The 25330-nt window shown below is 35.1% G+C and overlaps 1 protein-coding gene across 1 annotated transcript in view; it reads right to left on the minus strand.

Annotated features, from left to right (window-relative positions):
* Nucleotides 1-25330, minus strand: part of COG5 (component of oligomeric golgi complex 5) — a 377475-nt gene that overhangs the window by 94654 nt on the left and 257491 nt on the right. The window contains 1 exon segment of the mRNA XM_079150025.1: nucleotides 19479-19560. Coding sequence (XP_079006151.1) covers nucleotides 19479-19560 — 82 coding nt within the window.

Genomic DNA, 25330 nt, shown 5'->3' on the forward strand with positions numbered 1-25330 from the left:
GTCATTTTCTTTTGTGCTCAGCTAATCACTTTATTCCAAAGTTTTACAGATTTATTGGCTTTGTTCAATTTGGCATTTTGGACAGGGATAAGGTAAGAAAGGTGGGAAGAATAGCTTACCTTTATCTGTGAAATAAAATCAGTACGTAAAGGATATTTGTTGGATCTTAAAGATATCTGTCCATTGCATGCACAATGGTGATATAGGTTATAAAATGACAAAGGATAAGCATTCCAGAGCTCTATGGAAAGTGGTTTCTTCTTGCCTTTTTAATTCTGAGGTAGAGGTACTATGTTGTTTCTTATATTATCTGCTGCTCAATGATCTTAGTTACATAGATATGTTGAGTTTGAAAAATTCATTTAGGTATATGATATTCAAATGATTTTTTTAAAAGAGTAATGGGGAATCATTTAAGAATTTTAAAAGAAAACATCATAATCAAGTGCATCCTGCCAAATAAGTACACACTTTCTTACTTTCCTGCAGATATATAAACTTTTAGTACAGAATGTGCCTTTGGAGAATACATTTGGTGAGCCAAGTTTAGCCTTTCTCTGCTTCCTGATCATTATGTAAACTCCTTCCCTTCACCACACTCTTCTGCCATGAGATTCAGCCTCACCTAGAGCCCTAGAGAATGGCACCAGCTGTCTAAGGACTAAGACCTCTAAACTGTGAGCCTTCAAATAAACTTTTCCTCTTCTAAAGTTGTTCTTGTTAGATCTTTTGGTCAAAGCTGCAAAAAGGCTGACTAAAACAATACACACCATTCTAACTTTTGTTTTAATAAGTTCACATATTCATAATTATTTAACTGCATATCCTCCTTATTCTTAGGGAGATGTGACTCTTAATTATCACAATATATTTTAAAAGGTAGAGATAATCAATTTTAGCATAAAACATGTTAAGTCTTAAAATATTCTAATTTTTTTTTGGGGGGGGTGTATTATGAATCAAACCCAGGGGCACTTGACCAAAGAACTACATCCCCAGTCTTTTTTATTTTAGAGCATTAAAGTTATTCAAAGTAGGTGGGTTCATTTTGACAAAGTCATACATGCATGAAATTTGATTCCAATCCCCTTTCCCTCCCCACTTTATCCTCCTATTTCCCTCCCTCTATTCCACAGATATTCACTTGTTGATTTACTTTTGATTGGTATTCTCTACATATACATAAAGGTGAAATTTCCTGTGGTACATTTATATATGCACATAATGAGGTTTTGTAAAATTCATCAAATTATTTCCTCCTCTTTCCTATCCCTCATCCCTCCCTCTCAATGTCCCTCTTTTATTCCACTGACCTTCCCTCTATCTTTATGCTATCCAATCTTCCCCTTCTTTACTTTTTTGATGGATTTAATCAAAGGCCTTTTTTCTGCATCTGCTGAGATCAACATGATTCTTGTTCTTAATTCTATTTTAAGTAATGAATTACTTTTATTGATTTGCATATGTTGAACATTCCTGTGATTGACTATGGTGTATTATCTTCTTTATGTGTTTTTTAAAATGTTTTTTAATTACAGATGAGCACAATACCTTTGTTTTATTTGTTTATTTTTTATGTGGTGCTAAGGATCACACAGTGGCTTACATGTGCTAGGCAAGTACTCTACCACTGAATTACAACAACAGCCCCTCTTGATGTGTTTTTTAATATAATTTGCCAATATTTTACTACAAATTTTTGCATCTGTGTTCATCAGCAATATTGGTTTGTAGTTTTATTTCCTTGATGTGTCCTTGTTTGGTTTTGGTATTAGGGTTATAATGGCTTCACAGAATTTATTTGGAAGTGTCCGTACCCTTCAATTTCATGAAATAATTTGAGAAAGACTGGGTTAGTTCTTCTATAAAGGTCTGGTAGAATTCTGCTGAGAATCTATCTGGTCTTAGGTTTTTCTTTGTTGGAAGGCATTTAATTGCCATTTCAATTTCATTACTTGATTGGTCTTTTTAGATTTTTGTTATCTTTTTCGTTATCTTCCTGGTTCAATTTGGTCAGGTCACATGTATCTAGAAAATTGTCAATGTCTTCTAGATTTTTCAATTTATTAGAGTATAAATTTTCATAATAGTTTCTAATGATCATCTGGATTTCAGGATTGTCTGTAAGATATCTCCTTTTTTATCGCTAATTTGGGTTTTTCTCTCTTTCTTATCAACCCTTATATATCTTTTCAAAGAACCAACTCTTTGTTTCATTGATCCTGTGTGTTGTTTCTTAATTCTCCATTTCATTAACTTTGGCTTTAATCTTTATTATTTCCTTTCTTCTACTGATTTGTTATCATTCTGCTCTTAAAGGAATTTCAACATTGCTGTCTAAAGAAGGATATTTACTCTAGGGAGTTGTCAATGTCCTTTATCATGTTAAGGAAATTCCATCATTTTTATACTTTTCTGTGCTTTTTCCTCAATTAATGCATATCAAATTTTATTGTGAATGCTTTCAAATGGGTATAAGATGAAATTTTAATATTAAAGCAATCATAGTTTTATAAGACAAAAAAGGAATATAAATCTATGTATAACTATACCCCACCTATGTCAAATCAAGGCTAAATAATAAACAGGTACAGAAGAAAGTGGTTACAGTAAAACTTATATCACATGAATATATATATTACATATGTGTGTGTATATATATATATACATATATATGTACACAAACATGTTTTCAAGCTTATCTGAAAAGTGAGAACATGCACACCCACATATACAAAATCTTGTAGAATGGAAAGAAGTAAAAAATAATAAAATACAGTGAAATGATATTATAAGTTAAAAATTTCTTAAAGAGAATAGTAAAAAAATAAAATATATTAAAAATGGGAGTATGGAGAAAAAGGAAAAAAAAGAGAAACGCAAAACAAAGAATAAAAAGAAAAAGAATCTTAATGAGAAATAAAGGACTTGCTTCCACTGAGGTAGTTCAAGACTGTTGGTAGGGATGGGATTTCATTCTTCATATTTAGTTTTGTAACCCTTGAGTCCAGGGCTTGTGTTCCTCAGCTGTCAGCCATGTGTCTAGGAGGCAAAGTTGATTATAATATAGATCTCAGTGTCTAGTCTCCCGTAGAGGGTGGGATAGACTGTGGAGTGCTGACAAATTATGTATTTCTATAATGGGGTGGTGCAGAATTCTAAATTGGAAGTTCCAGCAGTTGGGCTTTAGTCTTGGCTGAACTTTGGATCTCTGTCAGTGAGTATGTGAGATCTGATACATAACCCCTTATTGTGGGAAGATGGCAGTCTCTGCAGGGTGTCTGGATCTCTGGGGCCTCAAGTAAATCCACATTTAGGACCTAGGGAAGAAACCTCCACAGGTTTCACCTTCACTGCTATGAATAGGAATTACCTGGTATCAGCTCTGGAGTGTAGATGGTCCTGTTGGCAGCTATAGGTGTCTTCTCATATCTCTTATGGGGGCCAGCAACAAAGGGAGCTTTCTCCCCCTTTGTATTCAGAGCCTATATGGTCCAGGCGCAATTTTCATTGTGCCTGTTTCAGTCACTGGTTCAGGAACACTCTAGGAATTATAATAGGCAACTACTGGTAACTTCCTTGATGAGTTCCCCATCTCCTGCCTCTGCTCACTGCTATATAGCACTTGTAGATGGTTCCAGTGCCATGTGGCTACTGGTTTCTGCACCCAGGAGCATTTTCCTCCCATGACGGCTTTCTGCCAGTGATCCCAGTTCCCACTGAACTATCTGAACTATCTGCCTTGCAGGGAGCTATTTTTGGTTTGTTTTTACTGAACTGTTTCCACCATCACTGTATCCATTAACTTCAGACTTCCTCTCTAATCCACTGGTCTCTCCAAGCCAATTTTTCTTAATTTTTTAATTTCTTTATCTGCACCATGCTGTCTTCTCACTCTGCCTCCATTCCCCATCCCCTTAGCCGTTACCACGACAGTCAAGCAGGAGAATCTCTTATTCTTATATCATGTTGGAAGTTTCTGACTTTCTGTGTCTCCATGGTTTCTTTACAGTCCAGTATTAAGTTTCAGTCAGTTCCCTAGTTACCCAATCTCAATGAGGAGCTATCTTCCCATTTGTAAGTCTTTTGCTAGGAAACTACTGAGAAGTATATCCTTCCTCTAATTTGCCATCTTTGTTCTCCTTCAGTTCTCTTTTTAAATTTTGAGACACAGTTAGCTAAGGGTCTCACTAAATTCCTGAGGCTGGCCTGGAACTTATGTCTCTCCTGCCTCAGCCTCCTTAGTTGCTGGGATTACAGGTGTGATTCCACAAAGCCCCTCACAACATTCTAGAGCTTAAAAAGCATAAATCACCTTAGCATTTCTTTTATTCACACTTGATTTTTCAAAGTATTACAGACATATACCATATTTGCTCTCTTAATCTGGTGAACAATTTCCTTGAGTTGCTTAAGAGTTTTAAGAGACTAATATTGCACAAGGAATCATAAACATTCAAAAGGAAAACACACACACACACAAAAAAAAAGCCACAAAAGTTTTTACTTGAAAGATTTTTCAACAATATCTCAAAACAGTGTTTTTGTTTCATGTGTTCTTGGGGATGGAACCCAGGGCCATACACATGCTAGTCAAATGCTCTCCTACTGAGTTATGCTCCCACCCCCAAAAAAGTTTTTTAAGTACTTAAGTTTTCATAAAATGGCACTACATTCATTCTTCTTTGATTTAATTCTCTTTTCTTTACTTCCTGAAAATCAGCGCTTACTGAAACCTACTGTGTGTCGGTACTCTTTTAGCCATGGAGGATGTTGACAAGGCCAATGCAGCATTCCCTGTTCTATGGAGTTATATTTCAGGGTGTGGATGTTTTAGGCAGAGCGTGGTCAGACAGGATAGATAAATAAATATAGGATATACTAGAAATTGATAAGAGCTATGGGAGAAAAATAAAGCATATTTATTTATGAAGAGACATTCTAGGAAATAATCCATTAAAAAGAAAAAACTTTTTCATTTCAAAGAGTTCAAATGAATAAATATATTTTATTTGCTTGTTTCTATTCAGACTTGAAATATGCATTATAATCCAACAAGTTTTGAGTTATTATTCTCTGGAAAATACAATAGCAAAATAGCAAATAGAAAAAAGGCTGAGAAGTCATTTTGGAAAATAACCATGACCTAAAGATAATTAAAACAGCAGATTTCATAGAAGAAACTTTTTGAACCTTTGTGGTAACAAGTTCAGATCTTTTACTTTTGAATAAATTTATTCTTTGTCAAACTCCTGATTCTAACTTCAGTAGAACTTCTTTTTACTAAGCATGCACATGTATAATGTGAAAGACATGTTCCTAACGAGGAAATTCCCTTTTCGATACATTCTGCCAAAATATTACTTAGACAGTCATTTACCTTGTATGATCTTCAACTTGCAGGTGATTGCATTTCTTAACACAATCTGTCTAATTTTAAGCAGTACTACAGTACACTTCAGGGACTTTACATCCTGTAAAAATGGAAGGCGCTTAACAAATAACTTACTTTGGAGTCCTCCCAAAGGAAGTTATTAAAGTAACAATGTGATCAGAAGTAACAGACTACTATGAATGTGAAATATTAATGAGGATCTCTGCCTAAAAAATATACTCTTAGTAGCTTCTTTGACTACACAAGCTAGATAGGTCCTATAAACAAGAACTGAAAAATTTTACACTGTATTAGGCAAATTAGGAAGTACGTCACTGTTTACCTTAATAATAACAATTTTATCAGGATGGTGGGAAGAAGTCATATTATATCTAGTAGAGAAATCAAAAGTTTACAAAAGAAAGACAAAAATAGTAAAACTATCCTTCTGAGAAATTTGTGAAAAAAGACATAGAGATAGAGGACACACACACACACACACACCAGGGGAGAGGAGTCAGTAACTAAAGGGTAATCCTACTGTTTTTAGTTTTTACTTGATGGGGACAACCTGAACTTACTTTCATAAATGAGGTCAAAAGGGAAGGAGACAGCCAAGAAGGAAAAAGAAGTATAATGATGTGCTAGGAGAAATGGATAAAAGAAAGAAAGGGGAGGGAGGGAGGGAAGGGAGGGAAGGGAGGGAGGGAGGGAAGGAAGGAAGGAGGGAAGGAAGGAAGAAGGAAGGAAGGAAGGAAGGAAGGAAGGAAGGAAGGAAGGAAGGAAGGAAAGGAAGGAAGGAGGGAAGGAAGGAAAGAAGGAAGGAATGATGTAGGCAGGTGTGGGTATCACCTAAGTGGGTGGATTGGCCTTGAAGAGGATGAGATACTGGCTGAGGCTCAAAGGGAGGACAGTCTAATCTGAAAGGAAGGTATGGGGCAGAGTTTCTAAATGACACTTAATTGTCCTGATGACTCAAACAAATTGGTTTTGAGATTGAACAGAATAATAAACAGGAAGATATGTGGAGACTACTGCAGCTTGTAATGGTTAAGAAAGTAAAAAAAAGCAGATGACCAAAGACAAGTAAATGAAAGTGACATTAAATATACCCACAGTTCATATCATTGTTTTTGTCTTTGCTTTGTTTTGATTTTTTTGCAGTGCTAGGAAGCTACTTCCACAGCCACCAGACCCCCTTTTTTGGTGCTGGGGATTTAAACTCAGGGAGTACTTTTACCACTGAGCCACATCTTTTCTTCCTTCCTTCCTTCCTCCTTCCTTCCTTCCTTCCTTCCTTCCTTCCTTCCTTCCTTCCTCCCTCCCTTCCCTCCCTCCCTCCTTCCTTCCTTCCTTCCTTCCTTCCTTCCTTCCTCCTTCCTTCCTCTTCCTTCATTTATTTGAGGTAGGGTCTAAGTTACTTAGGGCCTCACTAAGTTGCTGAGGCTGATCTCGAACTTGTAATCTTCCTACCTCAGTTTCCCAAAATAATGGGATTATAGGTATACCACTGAGCCCAGTCACAGCCCTTTCTTATTTTGATATAATATCTTGCTAAATTGCCCAGGCTGACCTGAGAATGGTGATCCACCCACCAGCCTTCACAGTAGCTAAGACCATAGGTCTGCACAAGAGTGTTTGGTCTTAAAAGACATTTTTTAATAATATCATTAGTGAGTCTGTGTTTGACTGTGACTCTTCACATGAAATCAGTTGTAGAATTTTCCACTTGTCAAGTCACATCAGTGCCCAAAAAGTTAGAGATTTTGGAGCATTTAGAATTTTACATTTTCTAATTAGGGATGTTTTGTATGCTTAACTTCTAACACTGTATCTGATTTGAAAATACAGCCTCCTAAAATCATCCCCTTAATTTAAAATTTCAAACAAATATGTCAAACTCTAAAAATGTATATTTAGCCAGTGCAGCAATACATGCCTATAATGTCAGCTTCTAGGGATACCAGAAAAAAGAATTCAAGTTTGATGTCAACCTGGGTAACTAAGAGAGACTCTCTCTCAAAATTTAAAAAAAAAAAAAAAGAAAGTAAAAAGGGCTGGGGATGTAGGTCAGTAGAATAGTACCCTGGGTTCAATCCCCAGAAACACTAAAATAAACAAAGGTTTTCTTACAGAACACTAAAGAAAGAAATTAAAGAAAACCTTAGAAGATGGAAAAATTTCCCATGTTCTTGGATAGGCAGAATTAATACTGTCAAAATGGCCATATTACCAAAAGTGCTATACAGATTCAATGCAATTCCATTTAAAATCCCAATGACATACCTTACAGAAACAGAGCAAGCAATCATGAAATTCATCTGGAAGAATAAGAAACCCAGAATAGCTAAAACAATCCTTAGCAGGAAGAGTGAAGGAGGGGGTATTGCAATACCAGATCTTCAACTATATTACAAAGCAATAGTAACAAAAGTGGCATGGTATTGGTACCAAAATAGAAAGGTAGATCAATGGTACAGAATAGAGGACATGGACACAAACCTAAATAAATACAATTTCCTCATACTAGACAAAGGGGCCAAAAATATGCAATGGAGAAAAGATAGCCTCTTCAACAAATGGTGCTGGCAAAACTGGAAATCCATATGCAACAGAATGAAACTAAACCCCTATCCCTCACACTGCACAAAACTCAATCAAAATGGATTAAGGACCTCGGAATCAGACCAGAGACCCTGCATCTTATAGAAAAAAAAGTAAGTTCAAATCTTCAACATGTCAGCTTAGGATCAGACTTCCTTAACAGGACTCCCATAGCACAAGAAATAAAAGCAAGAATCAATAACTGGGATAGATTCAAACTAAAAAGCTTTCTCTCAGCAAAGGAAACTATCAACAATGAGAAGAAAGTGCCTCCAGAGTGGGAGAAAATCTTTGCGGGTCACGTGGACTATGAGTGACTGCCCAGGGCTACGGGTGGTTGGCAGGAGGAGGAGGCACACAGTGAGTTGCTTGGATTCCTAGTGACCGCTCTGAAACACCGGGCAGCTGTCTGGAGGAAGAGGTGTGCGGCGGATCGCTGGGACTCGGAGAGATTGTACAGGGCTCCAGGTGGCTGCTCAGAGGAGGGGCCGTATAGCCAGGCGATTAGGTGCAGAGCAGGGTCCCAGGACCTAGGAGGCTTCTTGGTGGAACAGCCGCACAGAGACACGCTTGGGGCGGAGCAAACGTTCCAGGACTGCGGGCAGATTCTCTGAGGAGGGGCGGACTAAGGAGATTCATCTGCGAAGGATGAGGCTCCCAGGCCCAGGAGGTAGGGCCGGGCCCCTGGGAACTTTGCAGAAGAAGGCAGCCCAGCCCAGGCGGTAGCTGTAAATTGAGGGGAACCTCTAGGAGGGGAACTGACCAGCGAGACCGCCCCATCGGGTGAGTCTTCCCTGCTGGGTGAGGTTTCCCCAAAAGGATGGTAAAACCAGAGACACAGGCCCAAACAGGCCTTGCCTCAGCCCACAGCCTAGTTGCCCTTTGGATGACCATTGGTCAACAAGTGGAGGCACCTCTGCCCACTAGCAGGGAATACACCCCACCTGAAGGCCACCACCCCTAGAGAGGCAGCTTCCTTGTGGAGCACCACACTATCAACTTCCTCTAAGACTTCAGCCTACTGAAGGCTAAGAGGAAATACACTAGAAATCTTCAGGGACATTATAAGTCAATAGAGGAAATCTGCAATATCTCAGCGGTCCACTGATACCTGAACAATATGAGAAAACAAGGAAAGAAAATGCCCCAAACAAATCTAGATGTTACATCAATAAAACCCAATGACAGCATGGCAGAAGAAATGACAGAAAAGGAGTTCAGAATGTACGCAATTAAAATGATCAGGGAAGCAAACAAGGAGATGAAAGAGCAAATGCAGGCACTGAATGATGAGATGAAAGAGCAAATGCAGGCATTGAATGATCGCACCAATTGACAGTTAAAAGAGCAAATATAAGAAGCAAAAGATCATTTCAATAAAGAGTTAGAGATACTGAAAAAAAAAAAACCAGAAATCCTTGAAATAAAGAAAACAATAAACCAAATTAAGAACTCCATAGAAAGCATATCCAATAGGATAGAACACCTGGAAGACAGAACCTCAGACATTGAAGACAAAATATTTAACCTTGAAAACAAAGTTGAACAAACAGAGAAGATGGTAAGAAATCATGAACAGAATCTCCAAGAACTATGGGATATCATGAAAAGGCCAAATTTAAGAATTATTGGGATTGAGGAAGGCCTAGAGAAACAAACCAAAGGAATGAACAATCTATTCAACGAAATAATATCAGAAAATTTCCCAAATCTGAAGAATGAAATGGAAAATCAAGTACAAGAGGCTTATATGACTCCAAATACACAAAATTACAGCAGACCCACATCAAGGCATATTATAATGAAAATACCTAACATACAAAATAAAGATGGAATTTTAAAGACTATGAGAGAAGAGAACCAAATTACATTCAGGGGGAAACCAATACGCATATCAGCAGATTTTTCAATCCAGACCCTAAAAGCTAGAAGGGCCTGGAACAACAGCCCTGAAAGAAAATGGATGCCAACCAAGAATCTTATACCCAGCAAAACTTACCTTCAAATTTGACGATGAAATAAAATCCTTCCATGATAAACAAAAGCTAAAAGAGTTTACAAAAAGAAAGCCAGCATTACAGAACATTCTCAGCAAAATATTCCATGAGGAAGAGATGAAAAACAAAGAAGCAAATCAGCAAAGGGAGGAATTATCCTAAAGGAATTGTCAAATAAAGGAGGAACCAAGTCGTGTCAAAAAAATAAATAAATTAAATAAAATTTTAAAAAATGAACCAAATGATCGGGAATACAAATCATATCTCATTAATAATCCTGAATGTTAATGGCCTGAATTCATCAATCAAAAGACATAGACTGGCAGATTGGATTAAAAAGAAAGATCCAACAATATGTTGCCTGCAAGAGACTCACCTCATAGAAAAAGATACCCATAGACTAAAGATGAAAGGATGGGGAAAAACATACCATGCACATGGACTCAGCAAAAAAACTGGAGTATCCATCCTCATTTCCGATAATGTGCACTTCAAGCCAAAGTTAGTCAGAAGGGATAAAGAAGGACATTTCATACTGCTTAAGGGAACCATAAATCAGCAAGATATAACAATCATAAACATCTATGCCCCAAACAGTGGCTCATCCATGTATGTCAAACAAATCCTTCTCAATTTCAGAAACCAAATAGACCATAACACAATAATACTAGGTGATTTTAACACGCCTCTCTCACCAGTGGACAGATATTCAAAACAAAAATTGAATACAGGAACCATAGATCTCAATAACATAATCAATAATTTAGACTTAACAGACATTTATAGAGTATACCATCCAACCAAGCGCGAACACACTTTCGTCTCAGCAGCACATGGATCCTTCTCTAAAACAGACCATATATTATGCCACAAAGCTAATGTTAGCAAATACAAGAAGATAGAGACACTAGCATGTATTCTATCAGATCATAATGGATTGAAATTAGAAATAAATGTAAGAGTGAAAAACAGAAACTACTCCAACACCTGGAGATTAAACAATATGCTATTATATGATGAATGGATAACAGAAGATATTAGGAAGGAAATTAAAAAATTCTTAGAGGTAAATGAGAACAAAGAAACATCATATCAAAATCTCTGGGACACTATGAAAGCAGTACTTAGAGGAAAATTTATTTCATGGAGCACATTCAATAAAAGAAGTAAAACTCAACAAATAAACAACCTAACACTACAGCTCAAAATCCTAGAAAAAGAAGAACAGACCAGCATCAAAAGTAGTAGAAGAAAGGAAATAGTTAAACTCAGAGCTGAAATCAACGAAATTGAAACAAAAGAAACAATACAAAAAATTGACAAAATAAATAGTTGGTTCTTCGGAAAAATAAACAGAATTGATAAACCTTTAGGCACACTAACAAAGAGAAGACGAGAGAAAACCCAAATCACTAAAATTCGGAATGAACAAGGAAATATCACAACAGACACGATTGAAATACAAAACATAATTAGAAGGTATTTTGAAAATCTATACTCCAACAAAATAGAAAATTTCAAAGACATCAACAGGTTTCTAGAGACATATGAATTGCCTAAACTGAACACGGAGGACATACACAATTTAAATAGACCAATTTCAAGTAATGAAATAGAAGAAGTCAACAAAACCCTACCAACAAAGAAAAGTCCGGGACCAGATAGGTTCTCGGCAGAGTTCTACAAAACCTTTAAAGAAGAGCTCATTCCAATACTTCTCAAAGTATTCCATAAAAGAGAAGAGGAGGGAACCCTCCCAAACTCATCCTATGAAGCCAATATCACCCTGATACCTAAACCAGACAGAGAAACATTGAGGAAAGAAAATTTCAGACCAATATCCTTAATGTACATCGATGCAAAAATTCTCAACAAAATTTTAGCAAATCGCATACAAAAACATATTAAAAAGATAGTGCACCATGATCAAGTGGGTTTCATCCCAGGATTGCAAGGTTGGTTCAACATCAGGAAATCAATAAATGTTATGCACCATATCAATAGACTTAAAGTCAAGAATCACATGATTATTTCAATAGATGCAGAAAAAGCATTTGATAAAATACAGCATCCCTTCATGCTCAAAACACTAGAAAAAATAGGGATAGTGGGAACATTTCTTAACATTCTAAAGGCCATCTATGCTAAGCCCATGGCCAATATCATTCTAAATGGTGAAAAACTGAAAGCATTCCCCCTAAAAACTGGAACAAGGCAGGGATGCCCTCTTTCACCACTTCTATTCAATATCGCCCTTGAAACTCTAGCCAGAGCAATTAGACAAACCAAAGAAATTAAAGGGATACGAATAGGAAAAGAAGAACTCAAACTATCCCTATTTGCTGACGATATGATTATACACTTAGAGGAACCAGGAAATTCCACCAGAAAACTTTTAGAACTCATAAGTGAATTCAGTAAAGTAGCGGGATATAAGAACAATGCACATAAATCTAATGCATTTTTATACATAAGTGATGAATCTTCAGAAAGAGAAATTAGGAAAACTACCCCATTCACAATAGCCTCAAAAAAAAATAAAATACTTGGGAATCAATCTCACAAAAGAGGTGAAAGACCTCTACAATGAGAACTACAGAACAGAAACTACAGAACTAAGAAAGAAATTAAAGAAAACCTTAGAAGATGGAAAGATCTCCCATGTTCTTGGATAGGAAGAATTAATATTGTCAAAATGGCCATACTACCAAAAGTGCTATACAGATTCAATGCAATTCCAATTAAAATCCCAATGATGTATCTTACAGAAATAGAGCAAGCAATCATGAAATTCATCTGGAAGAATAAGAAACCCAGAATAGCTAAAGCAATCCTTTGCAGGAAAAATGAAGCAGGGGGTATCGCAATACCCGAACTTCAACTTTATTACAAAGCAATAGTAACAAAGATGGCATGGTATTAGTACCAAAATAGACAGGTAGATCAATGGTACAGAATAGAGGACATGGACACAAACCCAAATAATTACAACTTTCTAATACTAGACAAAGGTGCCAAAAATATGCAATGGAGAAAAGATAGCCTCTTCAACAAATGGTGCTGGGAGAATTGGAAATCCATATGCAACAGAATGAAACTAAACCCATATGTCTCACCATGCACGAAACTAAAGTCGAAATGGATTAATGACCTTGGAATCAGACCAGAGACCCTGCAGATTATAGAAGAAAAAGTAGGTCCAGATCTTCAACATGTCGGCCTAGGACCAGACTTCCTCAACAGGACTCCCATAGCACAAGAAATAAAAGCAAGAATCAATAACTGGGATAGATTCAAATAAAAAGCTTTCTCTCAGCAAAGGAAACTATCAGCAATGCGAAGAAAGAGCCTACAGAGTGGGAGAAAATCTTTGCCAATCATACTTCAGATAGAGCACTAATCTCCAGAATCTATAAAGAACTCAAAAAACTCTACACCAAGAATACAAATAATCCAATCGACAAATGGGCTAAGGAAATGAATAGACACTTCACAGAAGAAGATCTACAAGCAATCAACAAACATATGGAAAAATGTTCAACATCTCTAGTAATTAGAGAAATGCAAATCAAAACCACCCTAAGATTCCATCTCACCCCAATTAGAATGGCGATTATCAAAAACACAAGCAACAGGTGTTGGCGAGGATATGGGGAGAAAGGTACACTTATACATTGCTGGTGGGGCTGCAAATTAGTGCAGCCACTCTGGAAAGCAGAGTGGAGATTCCTTAGAAAACTTGGAATGGAGCCACCATTTGACCCAGCTATCCCACTCCTTGGCCTATACCCAAAGGACTTAAAATCAGCATACTACAGAGATACAGCCACATCAATGTTCATAGCTGCTCAATTCACAATAGCCAGATTGTGGAACCAACCTAGATGTCCTTCAATTGATGAGTGGATAAAGAAACTGTGGTATATATATACAATGGAATATTACTCTGCCATAAAGAACGATAAAATTATGGCATTTGCAAGCAAATGGATGAAATTGGAGAACATCATGCTAAGTGAGATAAGCCAATCTCAAAAAACTAAAGGACGAATGATCTCGCTGATAAGTGGATGATGACACATAAGGGGGAGGGCAGGAGGAGTTAGTGTTAGGGTTAGGGTTAGGGAGGGGGGCAAGAATGGAGGAAGAAAGGACTGTTTAGAGGGGAAAGAAGGGTGGGAGGTTGGGGGGGAAGGGAAAAAATAATAGAATGAATCAAACAACATTACCATATGTAAATTTATGATTATACAAATGGTACGCCTTTAACCCATGTACAAACAGACAAACAACATGTGTCCCATTTGTTTACAATAAAAAATAAATAAATAAATAAATAAACACAATAAAAAATAGACTAAAAGAATCATATGATCATTTCAATAGATGCAGAAAAGTCATTTGACAAAATACATTATCTCTTCATGTTTAAAATATGAGAAAAACTAGGGATAGTAGGAACATACCTCAACATTGTTAAAGCTATCTATGCTAAGCCCAAGGCCATCATCATTCTAAATGGAGACAAATCAAAAGCATTCCCTAGGGTTGGGGAGATAGCTCAGTCGGTAGAGTGCTTGCCTTGCAAGCACAAGGCCGTAGGTTCGATCCCCAGTACCGCCAAAAAAAAAAAAAAAAAAAAAAAAAAGCATTCCCTCTAAAAACTGGTACAAGACACCAATGACTTCTTTCACCACTTCTATTCTACAAAGTCCTGGAAACTCTAGCCAGAGCAATCAGACAGACCAAAATAAATAAAATAAAAGGGATATAAGTAGAAAAAGAAAAACTCAAACTATCACTATTTGCCAGTGACATGATTTTATATTTAGAAGACCCGAAAAATTCCATCACAAAACTTCTAGAAGTAATAAATGAATTCAGCAAAGTAGCAGGATATAAAATCAACACCCATAAATTAAATGTATTCCTATACATCAGTGATGAATCCTCTGAAAGAGAAATTAGGAAAACTACCCCATTCACAATAGACTCAAAAAACAAACAAACAACAACAACAACAAAAAAAAAACTGGCAGTCAGTCTAACAAAAGAGGTGAAAGACCTCTACAATGAAAAGTACAGAACACTAAAGAATGAAATTGAAGAAGATCTTAGAAGATGGCAAGAGCTCCCATGCTCTTGGATAGGCAGAATTAATATTGTCAGAATGTCAATACTACCAAAACTGTTACACAGATTTAATGCAATTTGTGTTACAATCTCAATGACATTCTTCATAGAACTAGAAAAAGCAATCATGAAATTCATTTGGAAAAATAAGAGACTCAGAAGAGCCAAAGAAATTCTTAACAAGTAGAGTGAAGCAGGAGGCATCACAACAGCAGAATTTAAACTATACTACAGGGCCATAGTAACCAAAACGGCATGGTATTGGCAATAAAACAGGCACGCAGGCCAAAGGTACAGAAAAGAAGACACAGAGACAAACCCATAGAACTAGTTATCTCATACTAGACAAAGGTGTCAAAAACATTCAATGGAGAAAAGATTGGCCCTTCAACAAATGGTGCTGGGAAAATTGGAAATCCATATATATAACAAAGTGAAATTAAGCCTCTATCTCTCACACTGTATAAAACTCAACTCAAAGTGGATCAAAGACTTAGGCACTAGAACAGAGACCCTGCACCTAACAGAAGAAAAAATAGGCCCAAATCTTCATCATGTTGGCTTAGGATATGACTTCCTTAACAAGGCTTCCAAAGTACAAGAAAAAAAAAAAAAAAAAAAGCCAAGAATTAATAGATGGAATGGATTCAAACTAAAAAGCTTCTTCTCAGCAAAGGAAACAATCAATAATGTGAAGCAAGAGCCTTCAGAAAGGGAAAATCTTTACCACATGCACCTCAGAGCACTAATCTTCAGGATATATAAAGAACTCAAAAAATACAATGCCAAAACAACAAATAACCCAATCAATAAATGGGCTAAGGAATTGAACAAACACTTTGCAGAAGAAATACAATTGATCCACAAACATGAAAAAATATTCATTATCTCTTGCAATGAGAGAAATGCAAATCAAAACTACTTAAGATTTCATCTCACTCCAGTCAGAACGGCAATACAAGCAATAATAAGTGTTGGCGAGGATGTGGGGAAATTGGTATGTTCAAACATTGTTAGTGGGACTGCACATTGGTATAACCACTTTGGAAAGCAGTATGGCAATTCCTCAGAGAACTTGGAATGGAACCACCATTTAAACCAGCTATCCCACTCCCTGGCCTTATATCCAAAGGACTTAAAATCAGTATACTACAGTGCACTAATCTCCAGGCTATATAAAGAACCCAAAAAACTCAACACCAAAAAAAATATAACCCAATCAGTAAATGGGCTAAGGAAGTGAACAGGCACTTCACTGAAGAAGAAATAAATTTGATCAACAAATATGGTACATGTACACAATAGACTATTACCCAACCTTAAAGAAGACATTTGGCATTTGCAGGTAGTGGATGGAGCTGGAGTATCAAGATAAGTGAAATAAGCCAATCCCAAAAAACCAAAGGTTGAATGTTTTCTCTGAAATGCAGATGCTAATTCACAATAGGGGGTGGCAGGCTAAGGAAAAATAGAGTTACTTTAGATTAGGCAAGGGGAGTGAAGGGAGGGGAGGGTTTCAGGAGTAGGAAGAATAGTGGGATGAATCAGACATTATTACCCTGTGTTCATATATGATTACATGACTGGTGTGATTCTAAGTCATTTACAACCAGAAGAATGAGAAGTTATACTCTATTTATGTAAGATGTGTCAAAATGCATCCTACTGTCATGTATAACTAATTAGAACAAATAAAAAAAAGTACATATAATGATTAGTTTTTTTTTTTAATGGGCATTTTTTTTTTAAAGTTCTCAATGGACCTTTATTCTTTATTCACCTATTTATCTGTGGTGCTGAGAATTGAACCCTGTGCCTCACACATGTCAGGCAAGCGCCCTACTGCTGAGCCACAACCCCAGGCCTGATGATTAGGTTTTGTCAAAGATCTTTTTAAAACTTTGACCTTTGAAAGTCACTATTAATAGCGGGGAAAATGTTTGCAAAACATACATATGAAAAAGCATTGAACCTTAAATACATAAAGATTTCTTATGATTCAACAGCACAAGGACAAGAAACACAATTTTGAAAACGAGGATAATAAGTGGTACAAACACAACAAAAAAGGCTATACAGATGGCAAATGTGATCAAAATCTGCTATGAATGTCTGTGTCTGTCAAAATTAATATGTTGATGTGGAACACAATATGTTGAAACCTAATCAACAACATGATAGTTTTAGGAGGTGGGGTCTTTGGGAGGTGATGAGGTCAAGAGGTAGGAGCCCTAATGAGCGGTCTTAGTAAGTACTCTTATAAAAAAGGTTCAGAGAGCTTCCTGGCCCCTTCAGCACATATTCCTCTGGCATAAGAGGACACAGTGAGAAGGCACCATCTATCAACCAGAAAATTGTCCCTTACAAAGTAACAAACTTGATGGCACCTTGAACTTGGACTTACAAGCCTACAGAACTAAGAGACATGGATTTCTGATGTTTATAAGCTACCCAGTCTATGGTATTTTGTTACAGTGAGTTGGATGGACTAAGAAAGGACTAATGGCACCATTAGTCCTTAGACTAGAAGTAAAAACATACAAAAAACAGCTATACACCCACAAAGCTAAAATTAAAATGACTGTCAAGATCATGGATTGACAAGAATGTACAGCAAATGGTACAATCATACATTGTTGACAGAAATGCAAAATTGCATATCTACTTTAGACAATCGTTTGGGAGTTTTTGCAAAGTTCAACATAGTGATTAACCAAAGTTAAACCAAATGATTAGATAATTTTTACATAGATACAAAAGATAGTGAAGATGTATGCTTAAAACAGCCCTTTATGTAAATAATATTGCAGCTTTATTCATAATAATCCAAAACCCTAAAATCCAAGTTGTTCCCCCAACTGGGAAAGGAATAAACAAATTATAGAACATATTCACACAATGAAATACTACTCAACAATTAAGAGGAAATGGAAAACTGAGATAGGCCACATGTATGAGTCTTAAATAATTAGGTATACTTCATCATTACACCTTTAAGACAATCGAGAAGCTAAACTGTAGTGCTAAAAGGTTGGTCAATTGTTGCCAGGAGCCAAGGAGTAGAAGTAGCAGATTAACTGCAAAAGTAAGGGAAATTTCACAGAAATTTTGCAATACTGGAAATGGAACTCAGACCTTATCACTGAGCTATATACCCAGACTTCTTTTTCCACCTTCTAAAAAATTTTTGCAGTGCTGGGGACTGAACCCAGAGCCTCACACAAGCTTGGCTAGCACTACTCCACTGAAAATCATCCCCAGCCCTCCTTTTGTTTTGGAGAGAATCTCTCTAAATAACAAAGGCTGACCTCGGACTTGCCATCTTCCTGCTTTGGCCTCCAGAGTCACTGGGATTACAGGCTTGTACCATTGTACAAGATTGATGAAAATATTCTATATCTTAATTGTGATGACAATATATGATTGTGAGCATCTGTCAAGACCCCTAGAATTTTACACTTAAAACTGGTTAATTTTTACTTCATATAAATTTCAGGCCAATAAAGCTAAACAAATGTAAAGAGATGCACAGTATTCACTCGCAAGGTGAGTAGAGTGATTTGTGCAAGTAAATACTCTGCTTACTTTCTGTTTGGCCACACATGAATGGAGATCTTCTCTGTGGTTACTGTTTTGCTGCAAACTTCATTAAAAACAGAAGTAGAAAGGCAGATAGTATTAGTCTATTCAACTCTGAGTTCCCAGTGACTAATATTTAACAAACAATTGGTCCTTTTAGTAAACGGTTGTGAATAAAAATTTAAGTGCACACAAACTCTTCAAAGTTTTTTTTTTAAAAAGTCTGGGTACATTCAATGCTTAATCTTCAATAACTAAACAAACACAATTATATTGGCCAATTTTCATATTTTACTCCTGTGCCATTATTTCAAGACATAGTAAACTAATAAAGTTTTATGAATCAAACTTGAGTGGTATAGTTCATGGTGCAGATATTTTATCTACATGTTTATAATTAAATTTTTTCATTTTTAACAATAAGGAAACAGCTGTGAAATTTCTGAATTTTAAAATCATTTAGATAGAAATTAAAGTAATTCTAAAGCATGAACTAATTCATCAACATAAATTGTTTTATACTCTCTACATAAAAAAAATTCAGAGTTCTTCCAATGTTTGAATTATGGAGGATTAATTTACTCTAGAAATCAGAGACTTTTATTCTAAATACTAATATAAAACCGTTTATATGACAAAGCAGTTCTTGAGTAAACATCTATAAGGAATAACAATTAGACAGGGGTTTTAAAATAATAATATTATATAATTTGTAAACCAATAAAGAAAAACTTATTCATATCAAATTTTAAAGTGACTAAAAATTCTGAAGTGGATTTGAGTAAACTTACAATTTGTTGCTGTATGAAATTGCGAAGAAAGTGCCTGAGTAACTGAATTCCAGAATGTATACAAAATTTCAGGTTGTCCATCCTGTAAATAAAAAAAAAAAAAAAAAAAAAAGTTTAACACATAAGAAGTTATATTGAAATTTTATTTAAATGAAAAAGCTTAGTCATCTAACTGTCAATAATGAAATTATTAAGTGATAAAGTGGGAATATATAGATGATTTAACCAAGGGCCTTGTGCATGTGAGGCAAGCACTCTACCAACTGAGTTATATCCCCAGTCCAATACTATTAATTTCAACAAGCTTTATAAAGTAATTACCAAAAATAAAAATACTAGTTCAAGTATCATTTGTTAAAAACAGAAATATACTTCAATATTGTTAAAATGAAATCACTTTTATATATGAGTATAATATAAATAAAATATGTCTAACATTAAAAAATTACAAGTGTCATAAAAAGGAAATTCTGATTCTAAATGTTGTAAGTGAACAAAATGACAAATGAAAAATGTTGATTTATGAATTTCATACACATGCAAACTTTCACTTTCAATGTTATTTGTTTCTCACAAATTTGTTTCATAAATCTTATGATTTTAAATTTACTCATATGGGAATTGTATATTATAAAAAAAAGCACAGCAAATAATTGTTCATTTCTTTTGCAATGATCACAAAATACATTTAGACTGCCAAGATTTTATATATAATGCAACCTGTGTCTCAGGTATCTTAAAGATGTTTTTCATCATATCAAAGAAATATACTATAACATATTAACAAAATGAGGACAAAAACCACATCAACTGACACACATAAAGCATCTTTTGACAAAAATTCTTTCATAACAAAAACACAAACTAGGAAGGAAATTACATCAATATAATAACGTTCATATATAAAAAGACCACAGCTACAATCAATGATGCAAATGTGAAACATTCCCTCTAAGATCAGAATGAGGCCAGATACCAACTCTCACTACTTCTATTCATCATAGTTCTAAAAGTCTTATCAGAGCAATCAGGTAAGAAAAGGAAGAAAAGGCATCCAAATTGAAAAAGAAGTAAAATCATACTTCCAAAGATGATGATTCAGTATGTAGAAAACTCTAAAGATCATACACATACACACTAGAATACTTGAAGCCAGTAATATTGTAGGATACAAAATCAACACACAATAATCAGTTGTATTTTATACACCAATGACAAACAATTTGAAAAGGAAATGAAGAAAACTATCTTACATATAACAGCATCCAAGACTAAAACACTTAAAAATAAACAATCAAAAAGGCAAGACTTTTTACACTGAAAACCACAAAATATTGCTGAAAGAAATAAAGAAGACACAAATAAATGCAAAGACAATCAATAAGAAGATTGAATATTGCTAAAATGTCCATACAAATGAAAGTGATCTATGGATTGAAAGCAATCCCTTTCAAAATTACAATGGCAATTTTTGCAAAGGTAGGAAAAAACATCCTAAAGCTTGCAGGGAATCTTGTAAGGCCTCATATGTCCAAATAAAGACTCCAAGTCACTGGATTTCCCAATAATTACTGAATATTATACCAAAAGCACAGGCAATAAAAGGAAAAATACACAAATAAAACTACATCAAGTTGAAAACATGTACACAGCATAGAAAACAACAGAAAGAAAAAGAAGTCTAGAAAATGGGAGAAATATTCCCTAATCATATATACGATAATGGAGTTAATATCCAAAATATATAAAGAAAATCTATTAACAAACAAAAACAAATAACCCAATTAAAAATGGGTAAAGGAATTCAACAGATATTTTTCCAAATAAACAGAGCCAACAAACAAATGAAAAGATGCTCAATAACTTTAGTTATCAGAGAAATGGATCCCACTATCAAAAAAAAAAAAAGAAAAGAAAAGAAAAAGAAAGAAAGAAAAATAAAGCTGAAAATAACAAATGCTGGCAAGAAGGTGGGGAAACTAAAAATCTTGTGTACTGTGGCAAAGTAAAATGGTGCAGCCATTATAAATAAAATGATAGGTAGGTGCCTCAAAAAATTAAAAATAGAATTACTATATGTTTCAGCAATCCTACTTCTGAATATACATCTAAAGGCAGGATATGTGCACACCCATGTTCACTGCAGCATTATCCAGAAAAGTCAAGAGGTGAAAGCAACCCCAGAGTCTATAGGTGGATGAATGAATGAAGAAAATGTTTCCTATACTGTGCAGCTTGTGTGTGTATAGTGGAATATTACTCAGCATTTAAAAGAAAATACTGTCATATGCTTAGTATAATTCTGTCACATGCTTAGTATAATATGGACATTGTACTAAGTGAAATACATTAGTCACAATAAGACAAATATTGTGTAATTCCACTATATGGGTAGTCAAATCTTAGAGGTAGAGAGTAGTGGTTGACAGAGGTTGGGGAGGGAAAAAAAGGAGTTGTTCATTGGATAGGATTTTGGTTTTAGAAGATATATATGGCAAACACTATTGTACTGCACTATTACAAATGGTTACAATGGTTTTAGGTTGTGTTTTGCCACAATAAAAAAAATGCACTTTATGACTAGTTTCTATTTATTTTAAAAATATATAAGGACTGGGTATTAGGTTATTTTTTATTTTTATTTATTTTTATGCCCTAAGATAAATGCACATTTATGTGGATTTCCTGATTGGAGACACGGGGTTATTAAATTTTATTTTAGATTTCCTAAAATTAAAGGACCCCTCTATTATTTATATTTGTCTTACCTATTTAGTTTCATAATGCAGATAATTATTTTAACAATAATAATTTGCTTTCATGTCTAAAATTTTAGCATTTGCATTCTTCAGCCAACACTGATCCAATTTTCCTCTTTTAGCATATGCATGTGTGTTCATAGAACTACCTAGCTATTTTGTTTGTTTGTTTTGTGGTGTTGGGTACCAAACCCAGGGTCTTGGACAAGAAAGGAAAGTGCTCCTCCACTGAACTACATCTCCAAGACTGCTAGTTGTTTATTTTGGAAGGAGTTAAACATGACTCAAGAAATAAATTACTTTCTTGATTAGAAAAGGTTATTTTAATATATATTTCAGACAATTATCATAGGCCGATATATTTTAATTCCACAAGAACGTGAAGGAATTTTACTAGTTAAAATAGTATAAATATTTTTAAGGAATCTGTTGACAGCTAAAGAAAATGTAAAGGGAATTGACTTATATATTTTACTTCTTCAATTAATTATATTTTCTCTGACAATTATCCATTATTTCAAATTTCAAACTGAAAGTGATACTTGCTTTTTTCCAACATGCCATTATTTGTCTTATCAATCTGAAATCACTCTCTCTTCTGCTTTCCTCTGAGAAATGTTTATCAATCCCTTTATTTTATTCTGTTATTTGCTTTTTGATGTGACTCTTAAAAGTAATATTTTAATTCTATTTTTAAACACACTTGTTGTGATTTAGTAAGAAATTATAACCCAAATATATTTAGCTAATAGGTTTTTCTTGCTTTCATCATTTCATATTATGCTGTCTTTCTGGTTCCTTTGTGTTCTGTAGAATCATTTTGTTTGCTTTTATCTTCCCTAGTGGCTTGAGTGCTACAGATTCTGATTTCAAGTCTATCAAAGGTTAAATTTTTTTTTTTCCCAGAAACAGTTTTAATCTGATATGATCTCATATTTCTCACTTTTCAAAGACCAAAATTCAAATATATTTTCTGAGGCTACTGGTAAAAAAATAATTTAGAATTCTAACTTTCAAGAATTTATAAATTAAATAAATATCAATATCACAATCTGAGCATACTGTTATATAATTATTTCCTAAATAAGTATTAGTTATGTAGGTTAAGCCTAACTCAAGCAACCACCAGGTTATCAGTGTTTGTGTAATAGTATACACGGTGAAAATACCAGTTAACAACTGGAAAAGCAGGAGAATGATCAGGCATAATTTATTAAGGAAGCCATAATACAAATGTCCAAATTTTGATTACCATTTATTATTGTGTGACTTTGGACTTTGGATAGGTTACTTTCTCTATACCTCAGCTTTCTTATCTGTAAAATGGAAAGCCATCTCTATATTCGTTATGAAAACTTAGTGAGTTAATACTTATGAAGTGTTTAAAATAGTGCCTGGGACAGTAGGTCCTATATCAACATTGCTACTATTTTTAATTTACAATTAAAATAATTATTTATCTTGATCATTCTTGTATCTTCAGTGTATATAATCTTATACCTAATAAATTATTCTGTGTTGATTAATTTTATGCATTAACTTCACTGGGCTTTGGGATGCCCACATATTTGGTCAGACATTATTCTGGGTGTGTCTGTAAAGGTGGGTCTGGATGAAATTAACATTTGAATCAGGAATACAAGCAACAAAATAACTGTTGGTGAGGATGTGGAAGAAAAGGTAAACTTACACAATGCTGGTGGGAATGCAAAATGGTGCAACTGTTATATAAAGTAGTATGGAGATTCCTCAAAAACTGGAATGGAACCACCATTTGACCCAGTTATCCAACTCCTTGATTTATACCCAAAGGACTTAAAATCAGCAAACTACAGTAACACAGCCACATCAATGTTTATAGCAGCTCAGTTCACAATAGCTACATTGTGGAACCACCTAGATGCCCTTCAACAGATGAATGGATAAAGAAAATGTGGTATATATACACAATAGAATACTATTCAGCTTTAAAGAAGAATGAAATTATGACATTTGCTGGTAAATGGATGGGGTTGGAGAATATGCTGAGTAAACTAAGCCAAACCCAAAAAACCAAAGGCCAAATGTTTTCCCTGATATGCAGATGCTAATTTACCATAAGGTGGGGTGGCTAAGGAAGAATAGAGTTACTTTATATTGGGTAGAGGGGAGTGAAGGGAGGGGAAGAGGTATAGGAGTAGGAAGGACAGTAGAGTGAAACAGACATTATTACCTCATGTATATATATGACTGCATGACTGATGTGATCCTATAATATGTACAATCAAAAAATGAGAAATTGTACTCCATTTATGTATGATCTATCAAAATGTATAAATGCATTTTGCTGTCATGTACAACTAATTAGAACAAATTAAAAATTAATTTAAATAGAGGAGATAAAAACAAAATGAAACAAAAAATACATTTGAATCAGCAGACTGAGCAAAAAAGAGTGCCTTCCTCAACGTGAGTGGGCTATATGACATTAGTTTAAAGACCTTAAATAGAACAAAATGGCTGGAGTAAAAGAAAATTCTCCCTAACTGCATCTGGGTTGAAACATTTTATTGCCTCCCAACTTGGAACAACATTGGCTCTTCCTGGGTATTGACTCTACCAGTCCTTGAACTGAACTATATCATCAGCTCCCCTGGTTCTGTCTCTTGCTGAATTTAGATCTTGAAGCTTATCAGTCTTCATAATCTGGTGAGCCAATTCCTCGCTAATCTAACACTCTAGCTATGTAGCCATCTACCTCTGTTTAGTTTTGTTTCTCTGAAGAACCCTAAAACAATTATTGAATAAATAAATGAATTGATTTTACTTAATCAGTCAATTCTAAGGATTTGTCATAACTTAAGACCTAGAGGTTGAGCACAATGGCACATGCCTAAAATCCCAGCAACAGAGGAGACAGAGGCAGGAAAATCACAAGTTCTAGGTCAGCCTCAGCAATTTCGCAAAACCCTCAGCAAGTCACTGGGTAGGTAGCTCCATGGTAAAGCATCCCTGAGTTAATTCCCAGTGCCAAAACAAACAAATGAATAAATAAAATATATTAAGAGCTAGAGCCAGTTACCAAAGATACAAGAGGACAGATAGTTATCGGAA

The sequence above is a fragment of the Sciurus vulgaris genome (genome assembly GCF_902686455.1).
Source record: "Sciurus vulgaris genome assembly, chromosome: 8".
Taxonomy (NCBI): domain Eukaryota; kingdom Metazoa; phylum Chordata; class Mammalia; order Rodentia; family Sciuridae; genus Sciurus; species Sciurus vulgaris.